This window comes from Notothenia coriiceps, unplaced genomic scaffold (genome assembly GCF_000735185.1).
Source record: "Notothenia coriiceps isolate Sejong01 unplaced genomic scaffold, NC01 NC01_scaffold00001470, whole genome shotgun sequence".
Classification (NCBI taxonomy): Eukaryota; Metazoa; Chordata; class Actinopteri; order Perciformes; family Nototheniidae; genus Notothenia; species Notothenia coriiceps.
The window spans coordinates 526,808-550,022 of NW_011334171.1; the positions used below are offsets into that span (position 1 = coordinate 526,808).

At 39.3% G+C, this 23,215-nt stretch overlaps 2 protein-coding genes across 6 annotated transcripts in view; both read left to right on the forward strand.

The window, feature by feature from the left end:
* On the forward strand, window positions 1–17,723 carry abtb1 (ankyrin repeat and BTB (POZ) domain containing 1). 3 transcript variants are annotated; one of them, XR_800170.1, is made up of 13 exons: window positions 510–755; window positions 1,839–1,901; window positions 1,992–2,047; window positions 2,179–2,323; window positions 2,808–2,967; window positions 3,072–3,117; window positions 3,835–3,951; window positions 4,056–4,168; window positions 4,749–4,847; window positions 4,943–5,110; window positions 5,667–5,867; window positions 6,636–6,906; window positions 17,712–17,723. XR_800170.1 is itself a non-coding variant. In XM_010790509.1 (12 exons), exons 4-12 carry the CDS (start codon window positions 2,289–2,291, stop codon window positions 6,840–6,842), a joined length of 1,146 nt encoding a protein of 381 aa, XP_010788811.1. In that variant the 5' UTR covers window positions 1–24; window positions 1,839–1,901; window positions 1,992–2,047; window positions 2,179–2,288; the 3' UTR covers window positions 6,843–8,350. The 3 variants fall into 3 exon arrangements, 2 of the variants coding, with proteins under 2 accessions (XP_010788811.1, XP_010788800.1); XM_010790509.1 differs by lacking the exons at window positions 510–755; window positions 17,712–17,723 and adding an exon at window positions 1–24 and having other exon boundaries at window positions 6,636–8,350; XM_010790498.1 differs by lacking the exon at window positions 17,712–17,723 and having other exon boundaries at window positions 6,636–8,350.
* Window positions 15,080–23,215, forward strand: part of slc6a6a (solute carrier family 6 member 6a) — a 17,693-nt gene continuing 9,557 nt past the window's right edge. Inside the window, exons 1-6 of one of the 3 annotated variants that reach the window (XM_010790480.1) lie at window positions 15,095–15,248; window positions 19,134–19,363; window positions 19,450–19,584; window positions 21,423–21,657; window positions 22,021–22,153; window positions 22,790–22,924. In XM_010790480.1, the coding sequence (XP_010788782.1) occupies window positions 19,135–19,363; window positions 19,450–19,584; window positions 21,423–21,657; window positions 22,021–22,153; window positions 22,790–22,924 (867 nt within the window). In that variant the 5' untranslated portion in view covers window positions 15,095–15,248; window position 19,134. Of the gene's footprint in view, window positions 15,249–17,112; window positions 17,345–19,133; window positions 19,364–19,449; window positions 19,585–21,422; window positions 21,662–22,020; window positions 22,154–22,789; window positions 22,925–23,215 lie in introns of those variants that run through there. The other 2 variants (XM_010790471.1, XM_010790487.1) reach the window with 2 other exon arrangements.

The following is a 23,215-nucleotide window of genomic DNA, read 5'->3' on the forward strand; positions in this document are numbered from 1 at the left end:
CATTGCAACAGAGCTGACAGTAGGGTACGTCCACACAGCAGCTTTAAAAAAATCTTCCAACTCGCCGAACTGCATTGTGGGGAAGCGAAGCGAAGATTTACAGGATTTTCAGGATTCAAAAGTTGAGCAATGTTCAACTTTTGAAGCTGAGCTGGAAGCGTCAGTCAATCAAATCCCGTTTATGCAAATCTGACAGTACAAGTGCTAGCTGCGTGCAAGCTGGGAGAGCCAGACCGCAGTTCATTTCCTCATATTCCAAACGAGAAATTACGGTAGCAAATCACCCGGTTCGTTACGGCAAGTACTATTTACCGGGATACAAACCGGAGGAACAAGGCATGGAGGGAGGTGGCAGAGACAGTGGGTGAAACTAGTAGGTTTTCGCCTGTTTGGGGAGTTTATATATATATATATATATATTGGTCGCATAAAACCCCCCGGGTTTTTTGCTTTGTATGCCGGGGGCGGGAGATTCATGTGATTGGTTGTTGGTCGCGTTGTTCGCGAAAAATCCCCAAGCTCTCAGACACGCCCAGCTCCAAGATTTTCAAGATTTTTTCAAAGCTGCTGTGTGGACGTACCGTATGCAAACTTTTACAACATCGAGCAAACCCTGAAGCTACACAACATCATCGCTGACCTGTCCTGCAGACAGGCCGTTTCAATGCATCACAAAGGACCGAAAACACCGCGGCGATCATGGATGTTTCCGATCTGTTTAGTAGTTGCAAAAAGGGCGACATTTTTAGAGTCAGGTAAACAACGGCTCAGCTGACGTTTTTGGCTTGGATGTCTTTGGTTGAGTGTTATGACTGCATTCGTATTCTGTTTTCCTAATTTCTGTCTTACAAAACATGTCTTATGTATTTGGCCTGCACTGCACGTTTTGCAGGTAAACTCTAAGCTAACTGCGTTGTTATTGCAAGGTAGACATTGAGGTAAACACGGAAGGGTTGCTAACTTTAGCTCTTTATGACCCAGCTGGTAACTTTAGCTGTCGTTGATGTTTGTAAACCACTAGTATAGTTTGTTGATACAGCGTAGTTAAGATACTATCTGTCAGTGTTGGATGGCCTATTTACCAGACATTAATTAATGCTGTCCAGCACCAAACCTTAAATCATTTAACATAAAAATAAAAATAATGCTGATTTAAAAGCAATTTAATGCATAAACATATTTTAACTTAAACTGCTAGTGGCTACTTCTCTTTTTCAAATTCTATTTCCAACAGAAAAAACTCTTCCTACAATTTTTTTTTGTACAGATATAATGAACTAAATACCAACAAAATGTTGAGACTGAAGTCCCAAAAACAAACTATCTGAGATCACTGTACATCTCTCTGCCTGCTGCTAATAAGCTCCTAATTGGCCATATTTAAAAGCTGCACCATGTAACAACACCTTCTATATACCTGTTAACAGCAAGATATTTGATATTCTATCTAACCAGAGCCACAGAACATTAAACAGTCCCTCCTTATTTGGTGTTTTTTCTTTCTTTTTCTTTTTTACAGACAAACCGACTGCAATTACCTGCTAATTATCAGTACAATACCTAGCTTAACTATCGAGATTTCCAAACTTGTTGGAACAAGGCGACAAACCAGCATAGAATAAAAAATGAAAATCAAAGTGGTCATCAGAAAATGCAGCTTTATAACAAATAAACCTTATTTTTTTAAAAGTATGCAGCCATGTGAAAAGTGCCTCCACCTTGCATTTTGCTGCAGTGTGATGCACCCTTTTGATTTTCTCTCAAAATGTTTGACATAACATACATTGTAGTCAGATTCTGGTTCGTCACTGTTAACACTTATTTATTCTCTCTTTCAGATACCTTGTTGAACAAAGAGATGTGGACCTCAATGTGAGAGATAACTGGGACAGCAGCCCTTTGTAAGTACAATTTAAGGAGGTAGTATAATTCTCTGGATAACACACAATCATTACACCTCCAACTTAAAATGTGAACACTTTGCTCCCCAGGTATTATGCTTGTCTCTGTGGCCATGATGAGCTCGTCCAGTACCTGTTGGCTAGTGGTACGTTTGATTATGTAATGCAAACATAATAAAAGCATAAAAACGATATAGTGTGATGTCAGCATTATAAATCACAGTGAAATAAATGTTCTGTAGTATAATCAGTTGTATTCTTTTTGCTTTGCGTTCAGGCGCTAGGTGTGAGGCCAACACGTTTGATGGCGAGAGGTGTTTGTACTGCTGTCTGAATGACTCTGTTCGACGCCTGCTCAAAGACTATAAGTGCATCACTGTGCGCGCCATGCAGCGGGATGATTATAACTACTTCCTGCACATGTAAGTTTGCCATTCATTTAAAATAAATATATTCTCGAGTTAAAAGAAACAAGAAGAATGAACTGCAAAAGCACAGTTTAGTACCTTTTAAAGTTTGTCTTGAATCTATGGCTCCCACAGGATTGTTGACATCCACCTGGATTCATCTACTAATTTATAGACACATGCATTTTCAAGCATTTTGACTACCTGTGTTGTAAATGTATTATCTTTTCAATGTACACAAGGCATCTATTGCACATCTGTCCGTCCTGGGAGAGGGATCCCTCCTCTGTTGCTCTCCTCGAGGTTTCTTCCATTTTTCCCCATTAACGTTTGAGTTTCTTTAGAAGTTTGTTCTTGCCCGATGTGAGGGTCCAAGGACAGAAGGTGTCATATTCTGTACAAACTGTAAAGTCCACTAAGACAAATGTTAAATGTGTGATATTGGGCTATATAAATAAACATTGATTGATTGATAAATATTTGTGCTTTTGCTTTCCAGGTTACTGGAGCAGGGTTTACAGAGCGATGTCAAGTTCCTGGTTCATGGACAAATATTTACAGCCCACCGATGTGTTCTCAGTGCACGCTCAGAGTACTTCACTGATATGTTTGAGACCAAATGGAAAGGGAAGAACCTGATCACACTCAAACATCCATTGGTAGGTAGAATTATGTATTCTGTCTGATTCAATTAGATGTTTGTTGCTAATATACAAACGGCAGGCATATCTTGTTTATCTACATCTGTATGGTTTGATTTCAGGTGAACCCTGCTGCCTTTGGAGCCATCCTGCAGTATTCCTACACTGGTGAGCTGACAATATTTTGCCTTCTACATTATATTCTACGATACGATACGATAAGACTGTATTGATCAAGACTGAAATTTGACTTGCATCACAGCAGCTCCATGTCCAACACCAACATAGACACATATCCAGACACAATACATGAAACACAAACAACGAATATTTAACATAATATCACAATTACTGAGAGAAAACATTTTCATTGGTCACAGTATTAAGACTTAGCAAGAAACTTTAGTCCGTCTGTTAGTTACAAATATAATTCTGAAATAGAGATATCCTTCATGATAAATACAAAAAACTATATTTTCCATAAACATTTAGTTTTTAATAGATTATTATTGTAACATGTAATTTGAACTTCATACAAAATAAGATTCAATTCAAGGTACCTTTCAAATATACCGTAGGTTTAGCATTATATTATGTCTGCATTATGACATTATTCAGGGGCCTATATGAACATGGAAAACATTTCCTAATTCTTCCAATAATGATTTTAATGTAAGTGATGAGGGAAAAGGAACACAGTCCTTCATAGAGAAGGAAAAAATAAGCACTTTAAAGTCCAATATCATTAGAAATGTGAATACAGTCATGTTTACATACAAACTGCCATGCTTACTGGTCTACTTTATGTGTAGTCATGTCAAGCAGAACAATTGAAAAGTTCAAGAGTCAACCTCTTTTCGTTCATCCTCTTTCCTTATGTTACAGGACGAATGGATATCGATATAAGCCTCGTGGAGGACTGCACACGACTAGCTAAACAGTGTAAAATGGAAGACTTTATCGAGGAAATGGAGAATAAATGCAAACAGTTGTATGAATTTGGTAAGAAAAGCTCTCTTGTTTCAGGTTCCTACCAAGGCTTTGACTTTTTCACTCTTTAGTTATGTGACGTCTGACCTGTCTTTTTGTCTTTCCTCACACTGCAGTGTTCAACAAGCCAGGAATCTGTGTCAAGGTTCTCAGCCTGGAGCCTCACATCTCTCAACTTCAAGAGGAGATGGCTCAGTTAGCAGACTGTGCACTTCCCACTGATCTAAGAGTAAGGATACTTACTTAAAATCATATTTTAATGGGATAAAGGATCGGAGTCATCGGACCTCTGGATATGAAGTTATCAGAGAATAAAGCTAAGTTAGCGCCCTCTGTCCCCCAAACAGCTTCAGATAATGAACAAAGGCAAGGCAAGACACGTTTACTGATATAGCACCTTTCAATTCCAAGTGCTTTACAAAAATGAAATACATTAAGAGCATTAAGAAATAGTGCAGCGGAAACAAACACGTTACAAAAAAGGCATTTAAAAACCAAAGAGAATAAAATAAACATAAAACAAGCTAATTTATCAAATACAAGAATAACAGTTACAGTGCAGCGTAAGGAAAAAATCAAAGTCTTCAGCCTGGTTTAAAGAAGTAAGAGTTGCAGCGGACCTGCATGTTTCTGGTAGTTTGTTCCAAATATTTGGGGCATAACAAAATTCCCATGATCCAATGCTACCTCGTGCTGTCTTTTGTTATTGTTTTGATTGAGAGACCCCTACTTAGTGACAGGAAATTACATAATGTGAGTTTAATAAGACTATTTTGACTTGTCTTTATCCTGTTGAATCTCTTGCCCAGGTTGGATTTGGTGAACTTCCCTTTAACGGAGTCGACCGCTTCCCTACCTATCCTGACATCTGCTTCAGAGTCGATGGTTTCGACTTTCTATGTCACAAGGTACAGCAACAAAGCTCACACAACATTCCTGAGGTATTTTACAAAACGCTTGTCATTCAAATGAATATTAAAGTTTTTATTGTGTGTGTCTCCAGGCGTTTTTCTGCGGACGTAGTGATTATTTTAAAGCCTTGCTGGAGGACCACTTCAGTGAGGGAGGGCAGCTGCAGTCCCAGCCCAGCACTCCAGTGATTACTTTACACAATATTTCCCATGAAATATTCATCCACGTCATGTATTACATCTACACTGATAACACAGAGGTTAGTGCACAATTTAAGTCTGATATCATTTTGTGGAATTCATTATCAAGGATGCAAACTTATAATTCGGTGAGAAAAATGGCTTGTGAGTGCACCAGACAAGGAGTCATAACAACAGACAAGCAAACAAAGGCATCACCTCCAGTTCATGGCTAACAAACTACCTACTGTTAGGTATAAGGCTTTAAAGAAATAAAAAGTGTGTGTGCATATAGGTGTGTCACAAATTATAGTTTAACTATATATTGTTTAATTATCGCTACATTATTTGATAGCAATACTAACTATTTTAAGAGCTCTTTTTGCTGTATTTCATATTAAATCCGTAATTTATTTTACACTTTTAAACTTTAGACATCTATAACCATTTTTATATTAACAATGGATCACATGAATACCCACTAAAGAGTATGACAAGACTCTGAATGCTAATGCAGCTCCATGTCTGCTGGATGTATAACTAGGCAACTGAATGCTAACAGGTGGTTAAATGTTATGTTTACAGTTGTTTCCACGGTTAATGTTTAAAAATGGACTGATTATCTTTTATGTCCAGTTAATTACAGAGGATGTTTTTGATGTGCTGTGCGTGGCCGACATGTACCTGCTGCCAGGGCTGAAGCGTCTTTGTGGGAAGACTCTTGCAAAGACTATTTGTGAGGACAACGTTCTGTACATGTGGAAGATGGCAAAGCTCTTCCGTCTCTCTCGGCTTGAAGATCAGTGCACCGAGTTCATGGCCAAAATCATTGAGCGGGTAGGTGTCTATTTCCCCATGTTGAGACTGGAAAGGGCTTTATTTTGGCTCGATAACAACAGTGTCTGTCAAGTCACAGCGGGTGGCTCAAGGGCAAACAACACTACATGTCTTTATGTTGAATATGAACCTGGAGCCAGCAGCTGTTTAGATTCGTATAGCATGAAGACTGAAGGCGGGGAAAAAAGTAACCGCTCCTGGCAAAGAATAGTTTGGCACCTAACTAACCATAAAACCAAATTTGGTTATTTTTACATTTTGGGTACAGTTTAAACAAACAAGATTAAATATCTACATTAGTGAGCTTTAGAGGGGCTAGTAAGCAGATTTTTCTCACCTTTGGACCGCGCATGCTAGTTGTTTCCAATTGTTTCCAGTCTTTATGCTAAGCTAACCTTGTTCTAGCTTTTGCCTTATACTAAGCAAACAGACATGAGAGTTCTGTCCACCTTCTCATCCAACTCTTAGCAAATACCAATTGGGAGAATTTCCAATTATGCTGAAGTATATCTTTGAATTGCTCCCATAAAGTTAACTAGCTTCTGAAGGACAGCAACAAGTAATGGTCTATGGTTTCAGAGGAGTGTCTCTCTACGGTGACCTTTGGCATAAGGATGTTTATAGATATACAAGGGACATGGGCGTTTTTGGCCATTCACAAACAATTGATACCTGCAAGCTAAAGTGGATGTTCTGGGTGTTCTGGTTAGCCAGGCTCAGTCCCTCCCCCCCTCATAATGCACCTGTCTTACCTATGACCTTTCCCAGCTGGTGGAGCAGGACGAGTTTGCAGAGCTCATCAAAGAGGATGCTGCGTCGTTGGAGGAGCGACAGGAGACCGACTCCATCCCCGTTGTGGACGAAATCCGTTTCCACATCACCAGCAATGTGCAGACTTACAGCGCAATCGAGGAGGCCAATCAGAAACTGGAAGCCTTGGAGGAGCTGCTCACCAGCATCAATATTGAATGTTGAGGTGTTCTAGTTTGTGGCTGCCGCAGAGCTGGAAGTTTGTTTTTTTGCAAGGTGGATGCTTTGGGTGCAAACATCTGTAGAAAGAAAAAACATATGTCTTTGAGTTTTTAAGTTTCATTTTATTTACAGTATATTGAACAGAATATATATTTTCAAAGGATGTTTTGCTGCGTTTTCAGCTATAGCTCAAATTATTCATTGACTGAGATATATCAAAACATATAGTACTTGGTGTAAAGTAGCAAGTTCTGCAAGATAAGTTACAATATATTTATATATTATTTACACACAAATATATTTCAATTACCAATGCATGGATTCAGAAGGTGCTACAATTTAGACGAGATGGTTATTTTAGTTATTTTAAAATGTACTTTGACCCCAGCAAAGTTCAGAACCAGCACTTTATGAAATGTTATGTTTGTTCACTTCATACATCCAGAAATGTTTTTAAACTCTCAATCTTAATTTTAAGTTGAAAATATATTGTCATGATGTATTTCACGTGCTAAATGACAACTTTTATTTTGAATTTCACAGCACTATTCAACTAGTAACAATACTCCAGTGTGACACTTATTCCTCCATTTATTGCCCATATTCCTGCACTTTGTTTAAGCCTTAATTTGAAAGAAAATTCCCCCTGCTGCTTGTATGACAGCAAGCCTCCCTCTCCCAGTGTGTGCTCAAGAAAGAAATTCTGAAACTAAACTGTTTGCATGTAAAATCCACCATCAGCATAGGGAGGTTTTAAGGGTTTGTTTAAAAAAAATCGTAATATCCACTACTAAGTCACTATGCTTTTATATAAAATGGATAAATAACTGCTCTTGGGTTTGGCAATTAAAGGTAGCATTGCAAAAACCAGTAGTGTTGTATTCTTTTGTAATTTTTGACGTGTGCCATCTGGGTCCAATTGTACTCCACAGAGGACATCCTGGGCTTTTCAAACATATGAAGTGGGGGTGTGGCTTTGAAAAAGATAATTTCATTGTATTTCAAAATGGTGTCCATCAACACAAGCACTATTTATAGAAAGAGAAATGGTAAGTTTGTCATTTTGTAATTACCAGTGTTGTGAGTTCAATATTTTGTATTAATTATAGTAAGGGAACATCTTAGGAGTTAGTGTAGTGAGTTTTCAGAGCAGTGTAAATCTTATTCGACCTAAAACTAAATGTTTTGATGAATGTCCTCTGAGGAGGACATGGGGATTTGCTAACTTTTTATTTCCCCCATTTTACACCACACAAATGGAGTCCACTATGGGCCAAAACTAACACTTAGGTTTCTGTAGGGTTCATGGCAGATTGATGCAGTGGGAAAACATACATCAAGTGCCTCAAGTGTCAGATGTATCTCTGCATTTCAAAAAAGGATGGAGTACTACAAATGAGGGCTCAATATTTGTTGCATTGAGTTGATAATAATAATAATAATAAATGGAATTTATAAAGCGCCTTTCACGGGACCCAAGGTCGCTGTACATGGTGGACAGACAATGAGGACCGAACAAAACAAGAAAAAAATTAAATAAAGGAAGCCATGATGTGCTCTAATGTTGTCTAAATGTACTTGTATATTAATGTTGTTTGTATACTATGTTTCGCATAACTAACACCCGATGTCCTCTACAAAGGACACACAATAAAACAAAAACAAAAAAATATTTTTTCAGTTTTTGTTAGTCATTATGTTTATACCACCCTAAAGACTTGTGTGATCCAAAAAAAAAAGGAAATTTGAAATTGGCATGTATAACCTCAAAGTAATGGACGCAACCCAATGTGCTCCACAGAGGACAACAATTCATGGGTGGGTCTCTGGAGAATATATCATTAATCACTTTTTTATATATTGTAAGTCTGTAGGTCCTTCTAATACTTTGGAAATAATTGACATAACATGTTTAACAGAGAGTCATGCCATGGATGATCACTTTATTTAGCGCCATCATGTGGTTAAAATGTAATGTTGATATTGCCAATCCTTGCTCATTGTTATTTACACACCTTTTGGGTGACCACTGAATGAGGTAATGCTGAAAAACACTATACATTAGAACCACATTGTAGTGTGTAGAATGTTAACATGCTCAAATAAGATGGAGAACACAGGGAAACCACACACATGCTTCCCATCCATGTTAGCTTACTAGTGTTAGCATTTAGCTCAAAGTTTACAAAGCTGTTAGCATGGTTAAATAGAATTTATATTTGATATTCAGGGCTTTAATAGCAACAAACACCAATTTGTAATGAAAATGTATAACGTTAGTGGAGAAATGTCTACCTTCGTTTTTACGCGGCTTTGTTTAGGCCACTCCAGTTTTTCCAAAGTTAAACACTTGTAGCTCTTTAGTCCACAGTTCAGCCATTGTTATGGTGAAAAGCTATGGTGAAAACAGGTGTTGAATCTATGAATGTATATTTTAATATCAAGTTTAGGAAGGCACCTACAGATGGCGCCATTTCTCATCTTATCATCCTTGAGGTTGTTGTGAGTTGACTCAGAAATACATCTCCTCGTGCCTTGTGAGAAACAAATGAATCCATCACCCATGTCTCTCTATTCATGGTTACATGTTATGAAAGGGGCCTTTTAACAGTGGTCCATTTTTCAAATCAGTGATTTATCTCAAGTCCACAAAGCTGGGAAGAAAGGCAGTAAATAAGGTGCTTTTGCATGTTTGCAGGGATAGAAAGTTGTTGGCCTGTGTACTTGCCCTATGGTTTAAAAATGAGCGTCCTGGTGGGCTTCATTACCCGTGTTTCAAAGACTCTTGGAGGGGAATACAAATCTGTACGTCACCTTAATGGACCCCTGAGGTGGGTGAGCTCAAATCCCAGCAGAGCTGCCATTAAAAGACATTAGGGTGCAGACGTGCAGTTCAACTGAAACACTAACACCATCTGTAAGAAAACAAAACCTTTGGCTTTCAGCCCAGTATCTTGAGGGCTTACATGTTTAATAATACAAGAATAAAAAACACAATTACTTATTACCGCAGCAAGCCTCCTTTGCAAATGTTGTAATGCTTGTTGCTAAGCAGCTCAGAGGAGTTTTAGTCTTGGGTGGGAAAGTCCAGTTTACTGCTACTGTGTCAAATGGCTATTTATGCAGTGTACAGGAGGAACATATATATTTCTCGTGGTTTTATTCAATTTCCATGGAAACTGTGTCTACAAGTTGATTTACCGTTTCTATGATAACAGCTTGGTGCCTCAGTTTGTTCCCATTTAACAACTCCACATCCCTACAGGGGCCCCAAGTCCGTGCAGTATACAATGAAGCTTGGATAGTAGCGTGACTTTGACTATACAACTGCAGTTTTTTTGTCATCGTTAGTGGAATTGAGCTACAACTACTGGACATTAGTTGTTATAAAATGTTGGTCATTCATAGTCTCCAGAGGATGAAGAATGACAACTTTCTCTTGATTTTATCGCTACCAATACCCCTGGGCTGAAATATGTGGGTTTCATGAAATATATTGAATGCCATGAATTGTGTTTTGACATTTAGAGTTCATAGAGGATCAACCAGAATAACTTTTGTAATTCCTTGACTTTGCCCCTGTGCCACCAGAAGGCCAAATTCTTAAAGTATCAACTCAACATGGTTGCCAGAGGATGAATCACAAGTGAAATGTCTTAACAGCTATTGAATTAAATGTTGTACACCCAGTAATGTCACCTTCAGGATGGTTGGTAATTACTGACATGTCAATCTTCTAAACTTATGATCTTGTTTTCCATGACTTGATTGCACAACTGATTTGTTGTCAGTTAACATGACTAAGACCTAAATCTTATAGTCAGTTTTTTCTTAACACAGTGCCAAAAACATTATTTGCAGCCCCTCAAGCAGTTAATCAGATTGTCCCTTGTCCCTTTGCCCTGTCTAACACTATTTTTCTTGAATAGTTCACACTGGAAGCCCTCTCCTGATACACATCTAACATTACTGGCAGACAATGATTTATGGATAATTATTTGTTCTCTGCTAGTATGACGCTGACATTATGATTGTCTTTTACATGTTTTGATGTCACACACCAGACACCTACTAAATGTAGTTCAAATAAACATTTCCTCTTTAGATTATTTGCAACATACTGGCATGCCTGCACTCTGAATATTGTATTACTGCTGGGACAATGACTTACATAGTGACTTACTAAAACTATAATTTTTTATATAATGATTTCTATTTCTTCTCTCTATTGTGTTTCGTCTGCATTACTTTAACATGTATTTACACTGAGGACTTGTATCTGTTTTTGCATGGAACAAATTCCAAAACATCTTGAAGAGAGTATATCTCTCTGCTCTTGACTCATGTCACTGTGTCACTCATTGAGACTTCACTGTGACTCTCGTCTCCTTATACAGGAATCTGCAAGGGCAAACATATTCTGTTCAATTGTAGAACCTATTCCTTTAAACTTCTAATATTAAAGGTTATATATTGTTATATGTCTGGAGTTAGTTTGATTCCTGAATGTGCACTATAACACTCCCATAGTATGGTTCTGCTGTTTTTATTTAAAAAGAAATTCTAATTGTATTTGGTCATCCGTTCAAACTTGTTGAGGTGGTTTCCTTTTTTTTAGGTTTTGCTGCGTCATTGAAAGGTTTATTTCAAGTGCTATATGGAGGACATATTACATATGTACAAAACATGCAGAGCTAAGTAACTCATACCATCTGTCTGACTTCCTTCCTGGAACAAACATGCTCATTTCAACCATGACATTCTTCTATATGTGGCTCACATGTAGGATTATTTACATTTGGAACAGATGGAGAAGACTGCAGGTGGGCCAACATAAAGCCAATAACATGATGCAAGTAAGATGTGTTAGTAGATATTAATTCAACTATTTTATATTCAATCGTTATTCCATTTGATGCTGCTTCTACTATACCTCACTGCTTTTCAGATGTTTGTATTGTAGTTTGTAGTATTGTAGTGCCTTTATTTAATAGCTAAAGTTGGTAATTTTGTTACAGCATTTGCAAGAGAAGTACAGAAACATTTTACTTAGATGTCAGACTAATACAAAAATAAATAGATTTTTTTTTTACTGAAAATGCCACGAAATACAATCATGATTCATAAATAAAAATAAAACACAGAAAGACTGTCACAATATACTGTATTTACATGAGTGTATAAAATACATAATTTTGAAATGAAGTAAACCAAGGGCCTGAATACTTCTACCATTTGTGGATCTATAATCTCTTGTGTTTCCAAGGAGCATATAGCCTACTTTGACCATGTTTACATTTATTTATTCTACAATTTATTAAATTGAGTCTTAGTAGCCTACAACATCTGTCTTTAAGGGGATGATTTATGACAGCACTGCACATTTGCGACCTTGTCCCTGAGTATTTCTATGTCCTCCCAGGAAACAGAAAACATAACTCACTGCGGCTGTCACCGCCAATATCCTAATTTGTTAGTAGTTGGGGATTACCACCTGAGGGAGAGAGAGAGAGAGAGAGAGAGTCGTAAACCCATACTTAGCCAGAGGCTGACCTGAACAGCTCTAGCTCATTTTCCAACTCCCCCACTCCGTCCTATACCCCACTTTTATATTTCTACGGATAAACTTAAACATGTAAAAAAATACTGTATGATTCACACAACATACACCTAGATACTGTATTGTATTGTATTGTATTGTACTGTAGTGTCAGTCCAAGTTCGGCACAAAAGAAAGGCTGCTCTTACATGTCAATAGACAGGTTTAGAGACTTAAGACATGGGCAAGTGTTGTGCCCAGCCAGCCATTATGTAAGAAATGGCACAGCGAAGACTACACGCCGGCTAAAGTGAATGATAGGTTCCCGCCGAGAAGATCTCTTTAAAGGATTGCCATGAAATGAGAAAGGCTGAGCAGCCAGTCCCTCTCCCCCACATTTCAGCAGACATGTCATGCTTATACCAGGCTGAAGATGCCTATCAGTTTAATAAATATTGATTCAAGTTTAAAGCGTCACAACCTGGTATTCTGATTATCTCCCTGCTCTGCGTGGAGGCTCTTCTTAGAAGTGTGTGACAGTCAGATGCTTACACTTAACATAGCCAAGCTAATATGGGATTAAGCCTTACACACATGCACACTTGACGTAATAGCTGCCAGGACACAGACAAGCAGGGGAGCAGTGGTTTTATTAGTCAACTTTGTGAATGACGATTGACTCTCTAAGAAAGCTGAGTAAATATATCTGGCCAATACGTTTGCTTATAACACGAACAATGCATCCTGCAGCAGGAAAACATTTGAATGGTTTATTTGTCCAATGTGTGTCCCAGTGTTCATTTTATCCTTTGCCGTGTGTCTGTCTTGTTTGTTGCTATACACTGAAATGTTATGCTCCATTAAAGGTGAGTCACAAGGTTGCCAGAAGAGATCACAGCCAGCTCTGCAGATATACAAACAGCGTCTGCATGTGAGGCAGGATTACACTGTGACCATGTGACTGGTCTGCCCTTAGCTGGACCTCTAACAAAAGACACGCTAAATCTATCCAGCACAACAACCACCGGCCTTAAACTCCCTCAAATAAAACATTCAGTGGACCTCAATGAATCAATGCATCAAGCTGCTGCAAAGGAGACAAAGCAGAAAGCAGAGTGTAAGGTTCTCTCTTTTTTTATTTGGTATTTGTAAATTATACCAACAATGAAATAAGAAATTAAGAACAAGCACCAATGTATGATAATTGAATTACCAAGGCCTACTTCACTAGGATGTTCCAACATAACATTTCCCAGCTGGCATTTTCATCAGTCAACCATAATGTATTTTTTTAAACTGTATTAATCTAACCAAAGTTTCAAAATTTGAAATAAACACTTAAATTATCTTTTCAGCTCATTTAAACTGAGTCACAAAGCGGTGAGGTGACGCAGTAAAGAGCTTTGCTGATATATCTTGGGACAAGATGCATGATCTCTAAACATGATTATGGCCATATGAGCATTGAAAAACAGCCATGTTTCAAGCAGGATTCTATCATAATGATCAGGATGTTTACTCTGTGGGCTAGCCTGCTATTGTAACTTGATACTAGTCAGATAAAGCTTTCTCTCCCCTGCAGTTGTTCAGCTACTTTAGATTCAAGGTTGGTCTTTGTCACAGTTACAAACCGTGAGCGTCCAAACTTGAATTTGTTTTCTCTTTCCTGTTTCCTGGCCATTTTGCCCCCTGCACCAGAAAGCAGTTGTCCTGCTGACAGAGGTTTTGTTCTCTGTGAGGAGAAACCATCACCGAAACTCAAGGGGGCTGGGTGGCTTTGAAACACACTTTGCTTTTCAACACTGACATGAAATGTTGCTCCGAAGGCCAATGAGGAAATGTGCACGTAAACACAGCATTGAAATAAGGAACAAGCAGTCCGTTCCTTTTTGAAGTTTGATAAGAGATTGTGTGTTTAATTTCTTCATAACGTTGTTCAATCAATTATTTGTCTTAATTTCTGGCTCCATATCTTATAAATACATCCCCAAATAGCTTCAACTGTCATCTGTTTGTTTGGCATGTATTGCCTTAGATGAAGACATAAACCACACTGAACCACTGGTGTATGCACAAGACATAAACAATTATCTGTAGTCGTCTGTCTAGCCGCACTAACACAACAATCTTTTATGATAACATTTAGCTGATTTTGCCCAGTGGTGAAAAGTCACTTTGACTGTTTAAATTACATTATTATAAACAAGATTAAAAGAGTCTACAGGCATGCATCCCTGTGGGGCTGCACTAAGGCACAGTGTTGTGCTAAATTAAATGCAAAATCCTAGCATGCTTATAAATAATAAAATAATACAGATAATATTAAAGATATAGGTCTTGTTATTATATTTTAAAAGATCAAATAAAGCAAATAAAAAAATATAAAATAAAAATAGACAAAGATCAAATAAATGTGTAGCCTATACTCAAAAAGATCCTTTGAATTAATACAAGGAACTTCACTAATACTTGGAATATTGACTTCTACTTTAATTTAAGACATTGAACGTGTCTGCTAAATGTGTACTGCCTGCGAGTACCTTGCACGTATTTGGCACATTTTGCAAGTGCATGTAAACCAATCGTGCCATGAGAACATGAGTTACGTGATGGATTATTTCTGGAGATATAGGCTGTATACATGGTGACAGACTGTTATGAATCAGGGGTAGGGCGGACGGAGGGAGGCTGTCGCTTTAAGAAGTTGATGCATGGAGACTCTGGTGATTTTCCACTCAAACTGATATTAAACGTGCACCAGCTTGTAGAAACAATGGTCTCACAGAAAAATAGATTTCCTCATTTCACTCAGTGCTAAAACGCAGGCTACAAAACAAGGAACAACAGACTGCTTGATACCACGAGGAAAGGTAAATCGGCATCTTCTTTACGTATCAATTCAGGAAATTACGAATAGCCTATTCATGTTTATTTCATTTAACGGCAAGAATAACTAAAGTAGACATCTGTTTCTGTTTTTAAGATATTGATTTAAGAAAACCACGCTGCGTTGAATTTTAATTTGTCCTGTTTTGATGTTAAACATCAGGCACGCGGATTTATTTCCTGTCCACATTTGTTCTTTTTCTTTGACATGAAGCTGTGTCCTACTTAAATACTGTCGTTTATACACGTTTTAAAAACAACTTAGGCAACATTGATTTTTTGTAATTATTACAAAAACCCAGCTTTGGCCTTTGTACCGGTTTCCTGTGTTTACAGAGCAACCCGTTTCTCTTTGATCGTTATTTGGAGGTCTGTTATGGTGCGTTCAGGAGCAGTCCCGGTTTGAAAGTGCCATGTGATGTGTTTAGGGCATAGACTGTGCTGTATGGTAAATACATGTGGTTATTTTCTCCTTCAGAATCCAGGTACCCGTTCACCCTCCACACCCATAATTAATGAAGGAATTGATTCATGTCTATGCAACGTTCAAAGCTAAAGGGGCGTCTGATGAACTAAGACTACTAGCTTATATTTTGTGATTAGTTGGACATACTTAACCCACTTCCTCTGTCTGCAACCTGTCCAGTGTATGATTGATTCATGTTGTCCTTTCTTAAACCCAATCCAAAAACTGATCAGCAGGATAACAAATGACCTGCACCTTCTTTTTAAGCTGCATGTGCTGAAAGAAAAGCGGGGTCATAGGGCCTTTGGGGGTGTCTTTGAGGGGTTTCCTGAGGTTCAGCATGCAAAATAAGGAGTAGATTCTAATATATAGGATCATTTTAACCAGTATTTCTAGTCAAATGTGACTTTCCCAGTCTATAGTTGAACATTTTAGTGTGAAATTATATTAAATGTTTTAACTGTTTCAACAATACAACAACAATACACCATTCAACAATAACTAAAGCTTTTTGTTAGCTATGAGTATGGAAAGTTGCACTTTACAAGGGTAACTCTGTGTGTATCTGGATAACCCACATGAAACAGTTTTTTTCTTTCTCCTTCAAAACACAAATCATGTGATCGCTCGCATAAGCATAATAGATTAGACCGCCTCTATCAAAGGTTATGTAACCAAAAATAGTATACAGGGCATGAAACCAAACTAAACATGATGGATAATGGCGTCATGCAAAGTTAAGAGGTGTCAAAAGTGTGTCTGTGAAGTGGTCAAATGACAGCTTGCCATCAGCTGATCCTTGTCCCCCTGCAGAGGAATGTATCAGTTTTTAATTGAACCTTGCATGCCAGCCTTTGCACAGCCATTGTGTGCTCTCTGAGCAGTGAATGTAATCTATACAGTTTCATAGACGAGCAGAGAGGCACACATTTCCTTATTAGGAGTTGTTATAAACTGATACAGTACTCGTTTACATTTCACAGATAACAAACTACATGTCATGAAAGAATGAAGGACCAGTGATTCGAAATGTCCCACATACCAGGTTTTATCACAGCGTACGCTTGAATAAAAATAGTTTTCTCACAAAGATGCTTGAGAGTGGCGTGTTGATGTTATTAGGGACTTGTTTTGAAACAGTGTCTCCTATTTTACTGCTGATGAGTTTGCATCAGTTAAAAGAAGCACTTAAACTCTCAATGCTGCCTTCAGTTTCATTTTATTCAATTGTACAAGACCATAATTCAAGGCCGCCCCCAGTCTTGGACAAGCCTCTAACTTGTTCTGTGTGTGTGTGTGTGTGTGTGTGTGTGTGTGTGTGTGTGTGTGTGTGTGTGACCCCCGACCCCCCACCACTTGGCTGTGTGTATGTTTGTGGGCAGGGAGTAGTGGGAAGTGGAAATTTACAGTCTGCCGTGTTGGTACCTGAGTCGTCTGTCACAGCTAGGCTGCGTCCAATCTCCACTTTGGATTTAATTGTCTTTAGAAAATGGGCGGGCCCTGCTGTCAGCTTCACTTCTTGTGACCGGTGTCCGCATAAAGGCATTCAGTACAGAGGAATGGTAACAGCAGAGGGAGAGGAACTCTATACATAGTTGCAGCCATGAAGGAAATGTAAGTTTTCTAAATTTCTTTTACTGAAAGGAGACTTTATTGTTCAGGGTTTGCATGTGATATGTCAAGTTTTCTTTTATTAATGGGCTTTAAATAGTTAAATGCTATCATGGATGAATAAATGTTGAGCAAGTCTATTTTTGTGCTAAAAGGTTAAACGAATAGAAACAAAACTGTTTGTTGAGATTCATTTTGACGGGATGTCTAGTTAGGAAGAGTAAGTGATTTCAATAGAATATATATATATATATATATATTTTTTTCGGTTAGGGAATTTGTAGCTAAGTATGTCTGGTTTAAATCCCAAGGACAGTTTGTCTTAAATCTTATCTGTGGGGCCGGCAGCCTCCTAACACCATGCAGGCAGGTGGAAGCATACGCTAAGCAGACGAGGGGAAAAGAGATAAAGAGAGATAGAGAAACAGGAAGAGAAACAAAGTGGGCAAGAACTGATCCAGTTATGTAAGGAGGTCTGAGAATGGAAAGCGGTTCAAGTTGACTTGTCATGCATAACAGGAAGAGAGAAAATGATGGGGCGCAGTGTGCATGGAGGGGCTGCTGTTTAAGTATTGGTTAGGTTAACACAGTTCCTGGTAAGAATGTGAGGTTACAGTCTTAATGTGTTTGTTGGTAGAAGTAAACAATCCTGAAAGGGACATGCTGTCCATTTTTCAACAACGAATGAAGAGCAAATCTCAAGGGTGATGTTTTCGAAGCATGAAAGTTTTTCGTACAACTTGTACTTTTATCTGAGCTTCAACAATCAACATGGTCTGAATTTATTTTGGGTCTCGCAAAAGTTACAGGAAGTACTTGATGTTGCTCAGTTCTTCTCTTAAAAGAAGAGGAAGTATTACATTTCATTTTTTATGTTACAATTACTCTTTTTGTGCTTTATTATAGCTGGGACCATAAATCACATTAAGTTTCTTCACAACTTCCAAAATTATTCTTGTTCTCTAAGGGGTTTATTTTCTCTTATTTGGCTCATGCGGGGAAATAAGATACTTTAGCAAGTGATGCCAAATCCTGGGTTCCTTGGAAAGGCGGTTTACAGTGTAAACACGCTAGTGAACCTAAGCTGCTGTATCGTCTCGAAAGCAGCCAGGGCTTTAGCAATGCAGAGGGGTATCTTTTTCTCTAAATTTGGATTGTGGAGGACCTACTCGTTGCTGATACGGTAGCAAAAGAGAAAGCTAAGAAAAAAACGTTTCTTCAGGGTCAGGTGAGGTCTTAAAGTCCTGCATCATGTCCAAACATAGCCTCCCTTTTTCTTCAGGGACAATGTGCCCCCCTCTGAGCAGAAAAATACACCATGAATGAGATGGAAACCAGCGAGCAACAGCTATCAAATTGTGGATGTGCTCATGCTATTGCCATGGTGATGGTTTAGCCAATTGTGCGATTTCTTGGCAATGCAGTTTAAGGCATTAAGATGTTTTTTTCTAAAGATAGATGCTTTGATAAATTGATTAAATTATTAAGACAGAAAAACAAACACAGTGGGTATGCTCTACATTGTTGGATGATCCTTGTCAATTGCTTTTAATTAACAACATATTTCTCTTGTCTGAATGACCTTCCTGCATCAGTTGTTCAGATAACAAGATTAGCAACATAGTACTGTACATCACGTATTCAGTGGTTACACAGCACGGTGTAGCGAATTACGAGACAGCATTATCTTCTTAATTTTCCTCCCTATATTTGTCTTGCCCCAATTCACCTCTGTTTCTCTGTATTTTTCTCTCTCCATCTCACGTGTCCTTTTCCTTTTTACCGTCCATAGCATGGCACAAAAAGAGAAGCTTCAATGTTTAAAAGACTTTCACAAGGACACCCTTAAACCTTCACCGGGGAAGAGCCCGGGCACGCGGGCCGAGGATGAGGCTGAAGGCAAGGCGCCTCAGAGGGAGAAGTGGGACAGTAAGCTCGACTTTGTCCTGTCCGTGGCCGGAGGCTTTGTTGGATTAGGAAACGTCTGGCGCTTTCCTTACCTTTGTTATAAAAATGGTGGAGGTAAGCAAAAGATACTTAATGTTAAACAAAGTGTTAAGCAGAAAGCACAAATTGTTACTGAAATACGTCTCATTCCCATTACCCAGGAGCATTTCTCATCCCTTACACCATCTTCCTGTTTGGGGGCGGCCTGCCTGTGTTCTTCCTGGAGGTTGCTTTGGGCCAGTACACGTCTGAAGGAGGGATCACCTGCTGGGCCAAGCTCTGCCCCATCTTCACTGGTCAGTCCAAGCATAAACACTGCACATATTCTCACACACACAGACAGAAAAAAAGAGGCTATGCATCCCCAAGCCAAATCTTTCCTGACGGGATCATTTAATATTTAACGCTGAGTAAAAACTTAATTTGTCCTAACAAGAATCCTGCCCTGGTTTTCTTTCTGTTTAAGTCAATTGTTCATCCTTAGTTGACATCATGTTCTTCTAAAGGTGTCCTTCCCCATTTCTAACATTGGAAGTGGATCAGTCTTACTTCATCAGGATGCTTTGTGTTATGTAAAGGACGCCAAACACTACATTTAAAGCAGGAATAATGAGAGTACTGAAGATGGATTATTATGGAGGATGATTTATCCACGGTCATGTTTACATTCATGCACACACACGCACATTAACGTCTATTTAAATTAACACAAGGATATGGAACATGAAAGTAGGCGCTCCAAAACATAAAGTCATTGTTGGATTGCAGATTTTGTGACCGAGTAGATTGATGAGTTGCCATGGAAACAGGCTAGCAAAAGAAACACAAGGTTGCCTAGCAATGAGTCTGCATTAAAAGCGTAATAATATTTGTTGACAATGCAGATCCACTTGTTTTCTCCTAGCTTATAGGATGATATGAATAGTGTATGAAGTCTATGGGAGTTGTCAGGGTCGGGTTCCTTTACCTGTCCCATGACCTGAGATCACCAATTAGCTACTGATACTTTAAGGCACTCTTGGGTGCAGCAACCCTTAACCTTTGATTGACAGCTGAAGACAGGCACAGAGGTCCCGCACCTTCAGCAGCTGCTGTGATGCCTTTGCTCATGTTCACACACGGGACATGAAGAGAGAGGAAGCTGTGCCTCACCGGATCTCTAGCAGCTGCCGATGGTCTCCGCTATTCAAGGAACGCTGAGGCTGCTGTCTGTCCATATGGCGCAGCGTCTGGCACAGTAGAGAAAGTCCACAAGTGGCAGCAAAACTAGCCAACCACAATCCTCCAAATCTTTTCCCTCCCGCCTTCACATGTTTTAGCACACAGTGAAATTCATGACTTTACTCCCTGCACTCCAACACGTAGTCAAGTCCATGCAGACACACCCACACACACGCACACCTGTCACAGCGTTGACTTGTTTATCAGTTCAAGTTTGGTATGTGGGAACAAGGCAGTGGGGGCAACAGAGATGATGAGATTAAAAATACTCTTGAGCAGTTCCAGGGATTTCTGTGTCCAGGTTCGTGGCAAAGTCATCTAAAAATAGCGTTAAAACACTAACGACATTATAACAGTAAGATAGCAGTCTTAGTTCGGGCAGCTTTCCCTAATTTGACTTAATAATGAGTAAGTTGTGAAAGCCTTCTTTTTAAGTTGTTCAGCAACGATCTCCACCTCACACAAGTTTTCATTTAAAGGGTTATTTCCCACTGGGCAGAAAATCTCTGCTGTGCTGCCCTCTCTGTTTGAAAGTTGTAGCTCTGACCACACCCAGAGCTACTGGTGGTGTGGTCAGAAGTACACTTGTACAACACAGGGGCAAGGCAAGATGTAAAAGCACTAATGCTGCTGGTAAATCGGCTATAATCACTATTTTTATAACAATGGATAACAATACTACTTGTTTGTGAAAGGAGTTGCTTGTAGTGACAAACCCACAGAGAACTAGCACCTGACTCTATGGTTGATATTACCCACTGAGAGACTAAAAGCAGAACTTAAAGACAGTGAATATCAGACTTACATTATATGGTGACCAGAAACATATCAAATGCATCAACACAAATCTAAATCATAACTGTATTTAATCTATCTCTATCTAAAATCTGCTTTCTTTTCTTCCTCTCTGCAGGTATTGGCTATGCCTCTGTCGTGATTGTATCTCTACTGAACATCTATTACATCGTGATCTTGGCCTGGGGACTGTACTACCTGTTTCACAGCTTTCAGCCGGAGCTCCCCTGGGCGAAATGCAAGCAGCCCTGGAACACAGAATTCTGTGTGGAGGACACAGTCCGCAAGAACAAGACCTTTTGGCTAGCAGCCAACATTACCAACTTTACCTCCCCCGTCACTGAGTTCTGGGAGTGAGTATTCACTGATGGCATGCCTGACACGCGCACACGCACACGCACACGCACACGCACACGCACACGCACACACACACACACACACACACACACACACACACACTGACAAGTCTTATCTTGAGTAAATGTGTTTCAAATGTCTTTTTAAATTCCTGTTTGCTTTGAGTCACGTTTAAATCATCTGATTCATCACACTTAATGCCTCTTACAGACTAGTGTTTATGCAGCATTAGACCTAAAAGCCCTAAAGACTATTTTCCAATATCTATCTCACCATTTTGGTGTCATCCCAAAGGCCAGAGCAGCAGAACAGCACAGAACGACAGTCATTTGTCTGTCTGACTTGTGTTTTCTCTGCAGACGCAACGTCCTGAGCATCTCCTCTGGGATTGAGGACATCGGGACCGTGAAGTGGGACCTGGCCCTGTGTCTCCTAGCAGTGTGGGTTATCTGCTTCTTCTGCATCTGGAAGGGAGTCAGGTCCACTGGGAAAGTGAGTGCTGAGACACAGACACATCCTGTACTTATTGCGTTGCCATGGTGCTGTTTTTTGTTTGGCATTTTCACCCCGATTAATCAGTGACAAAACACTGTTGCTCAGAGAAAAGCCACATGCTTGGAGGGTTGTTAATTTGGTGGATTTAGAGACACAAGCCACTGCGCTGTCCTGAAAGTTTCTTGTTGGCCAGACTCACTGTCGGCTGTAAACAGTTGACTGCCGCTCCTTTAGCCCTCTCTGTGTTTCTGAAACTGGGCGGGAGCCAACAGGAGAAGCTCTGTGAGGAAAATTATTAACTCTATTAAGGAGCTCTTGTGTGTTTATCAGCGTGAAGCCTTTATTCTGTGTAGTGTACTGCTTCATGCTCTGTTGGGCATCTCAAATCCTCATCATGACTTCTGGTGACAGTAAAGAAGTCCTTTTCCCAGACCTTACCTACTTTTTCTTTGTCAAAATACGTCGGGAAAAGAGGGGAAATGTTAGCCAGATAACATGGACAACGTTTCTTTTGACATTCAGTTAGAAATGAGAACTTAGAAATGAAGCTTTGTCTTTACAGTTATATTTAAAGGGTGACTAGTCATAAGTGTTGCTCAGTATTTTTGGCTGATACTTCCTTGTCCTTTCTAGGTGGTGTACATAACCGCAACTTTCCCATTCGTGATGCTGATTGTGTTGTTGGTGCGTGGAGTGACCTTGCCTGGGGCATCTGAAGGGATCAAATTCTACCTTTACCCTAACCTGACCCGCCTACAAGACCCAGAGGTAGGATCAAAAACTCTTCTCCTGTTTTTCTCCTCTACTTTTTTTTACGCAACTCGATTACATCATTTTTTCACGAGTGATTGGATTAACAACAAAACCAAGCCGACATGTCTCAATAGGCTAGCCCTCATGTGCTCTGTGCCAAAGCTGAGCTGAAATGGATAACATTTAACCAAGCTTCACAGTGTACGTGAGGTTTCAGATAAAACTGTAAAAAGTGCGCTCAGTAGAGTCTCTGCCAGGTGTGTCTCCCACTCCCATACCAAACAAATAAGAGTGGAATTTCAATCA

Coding starts and splice junctions, on each gene's coding strand:
- abtb1 (XM_010790498.1), top strand. CDS start 700: ATGGATGTTTCCGATCTGTTTAGTAGTTGCAAAAAGGGCGACATTTTT. Junction 2,324..2,807: donor TATAACTACTTCCTGCACAT/GTAAGTTTGCCA, acceptor TTTGCTTTCCAG/GTTACTGGAGCAGGGTTTAC. Junction 5,868..6,635: donor TGGCCAAAATCATTGAGCGG/GTAGGTGTCTAT, acceptor GACCTTTCCCAG/CTGGTGGAGCAGGACGAGTT.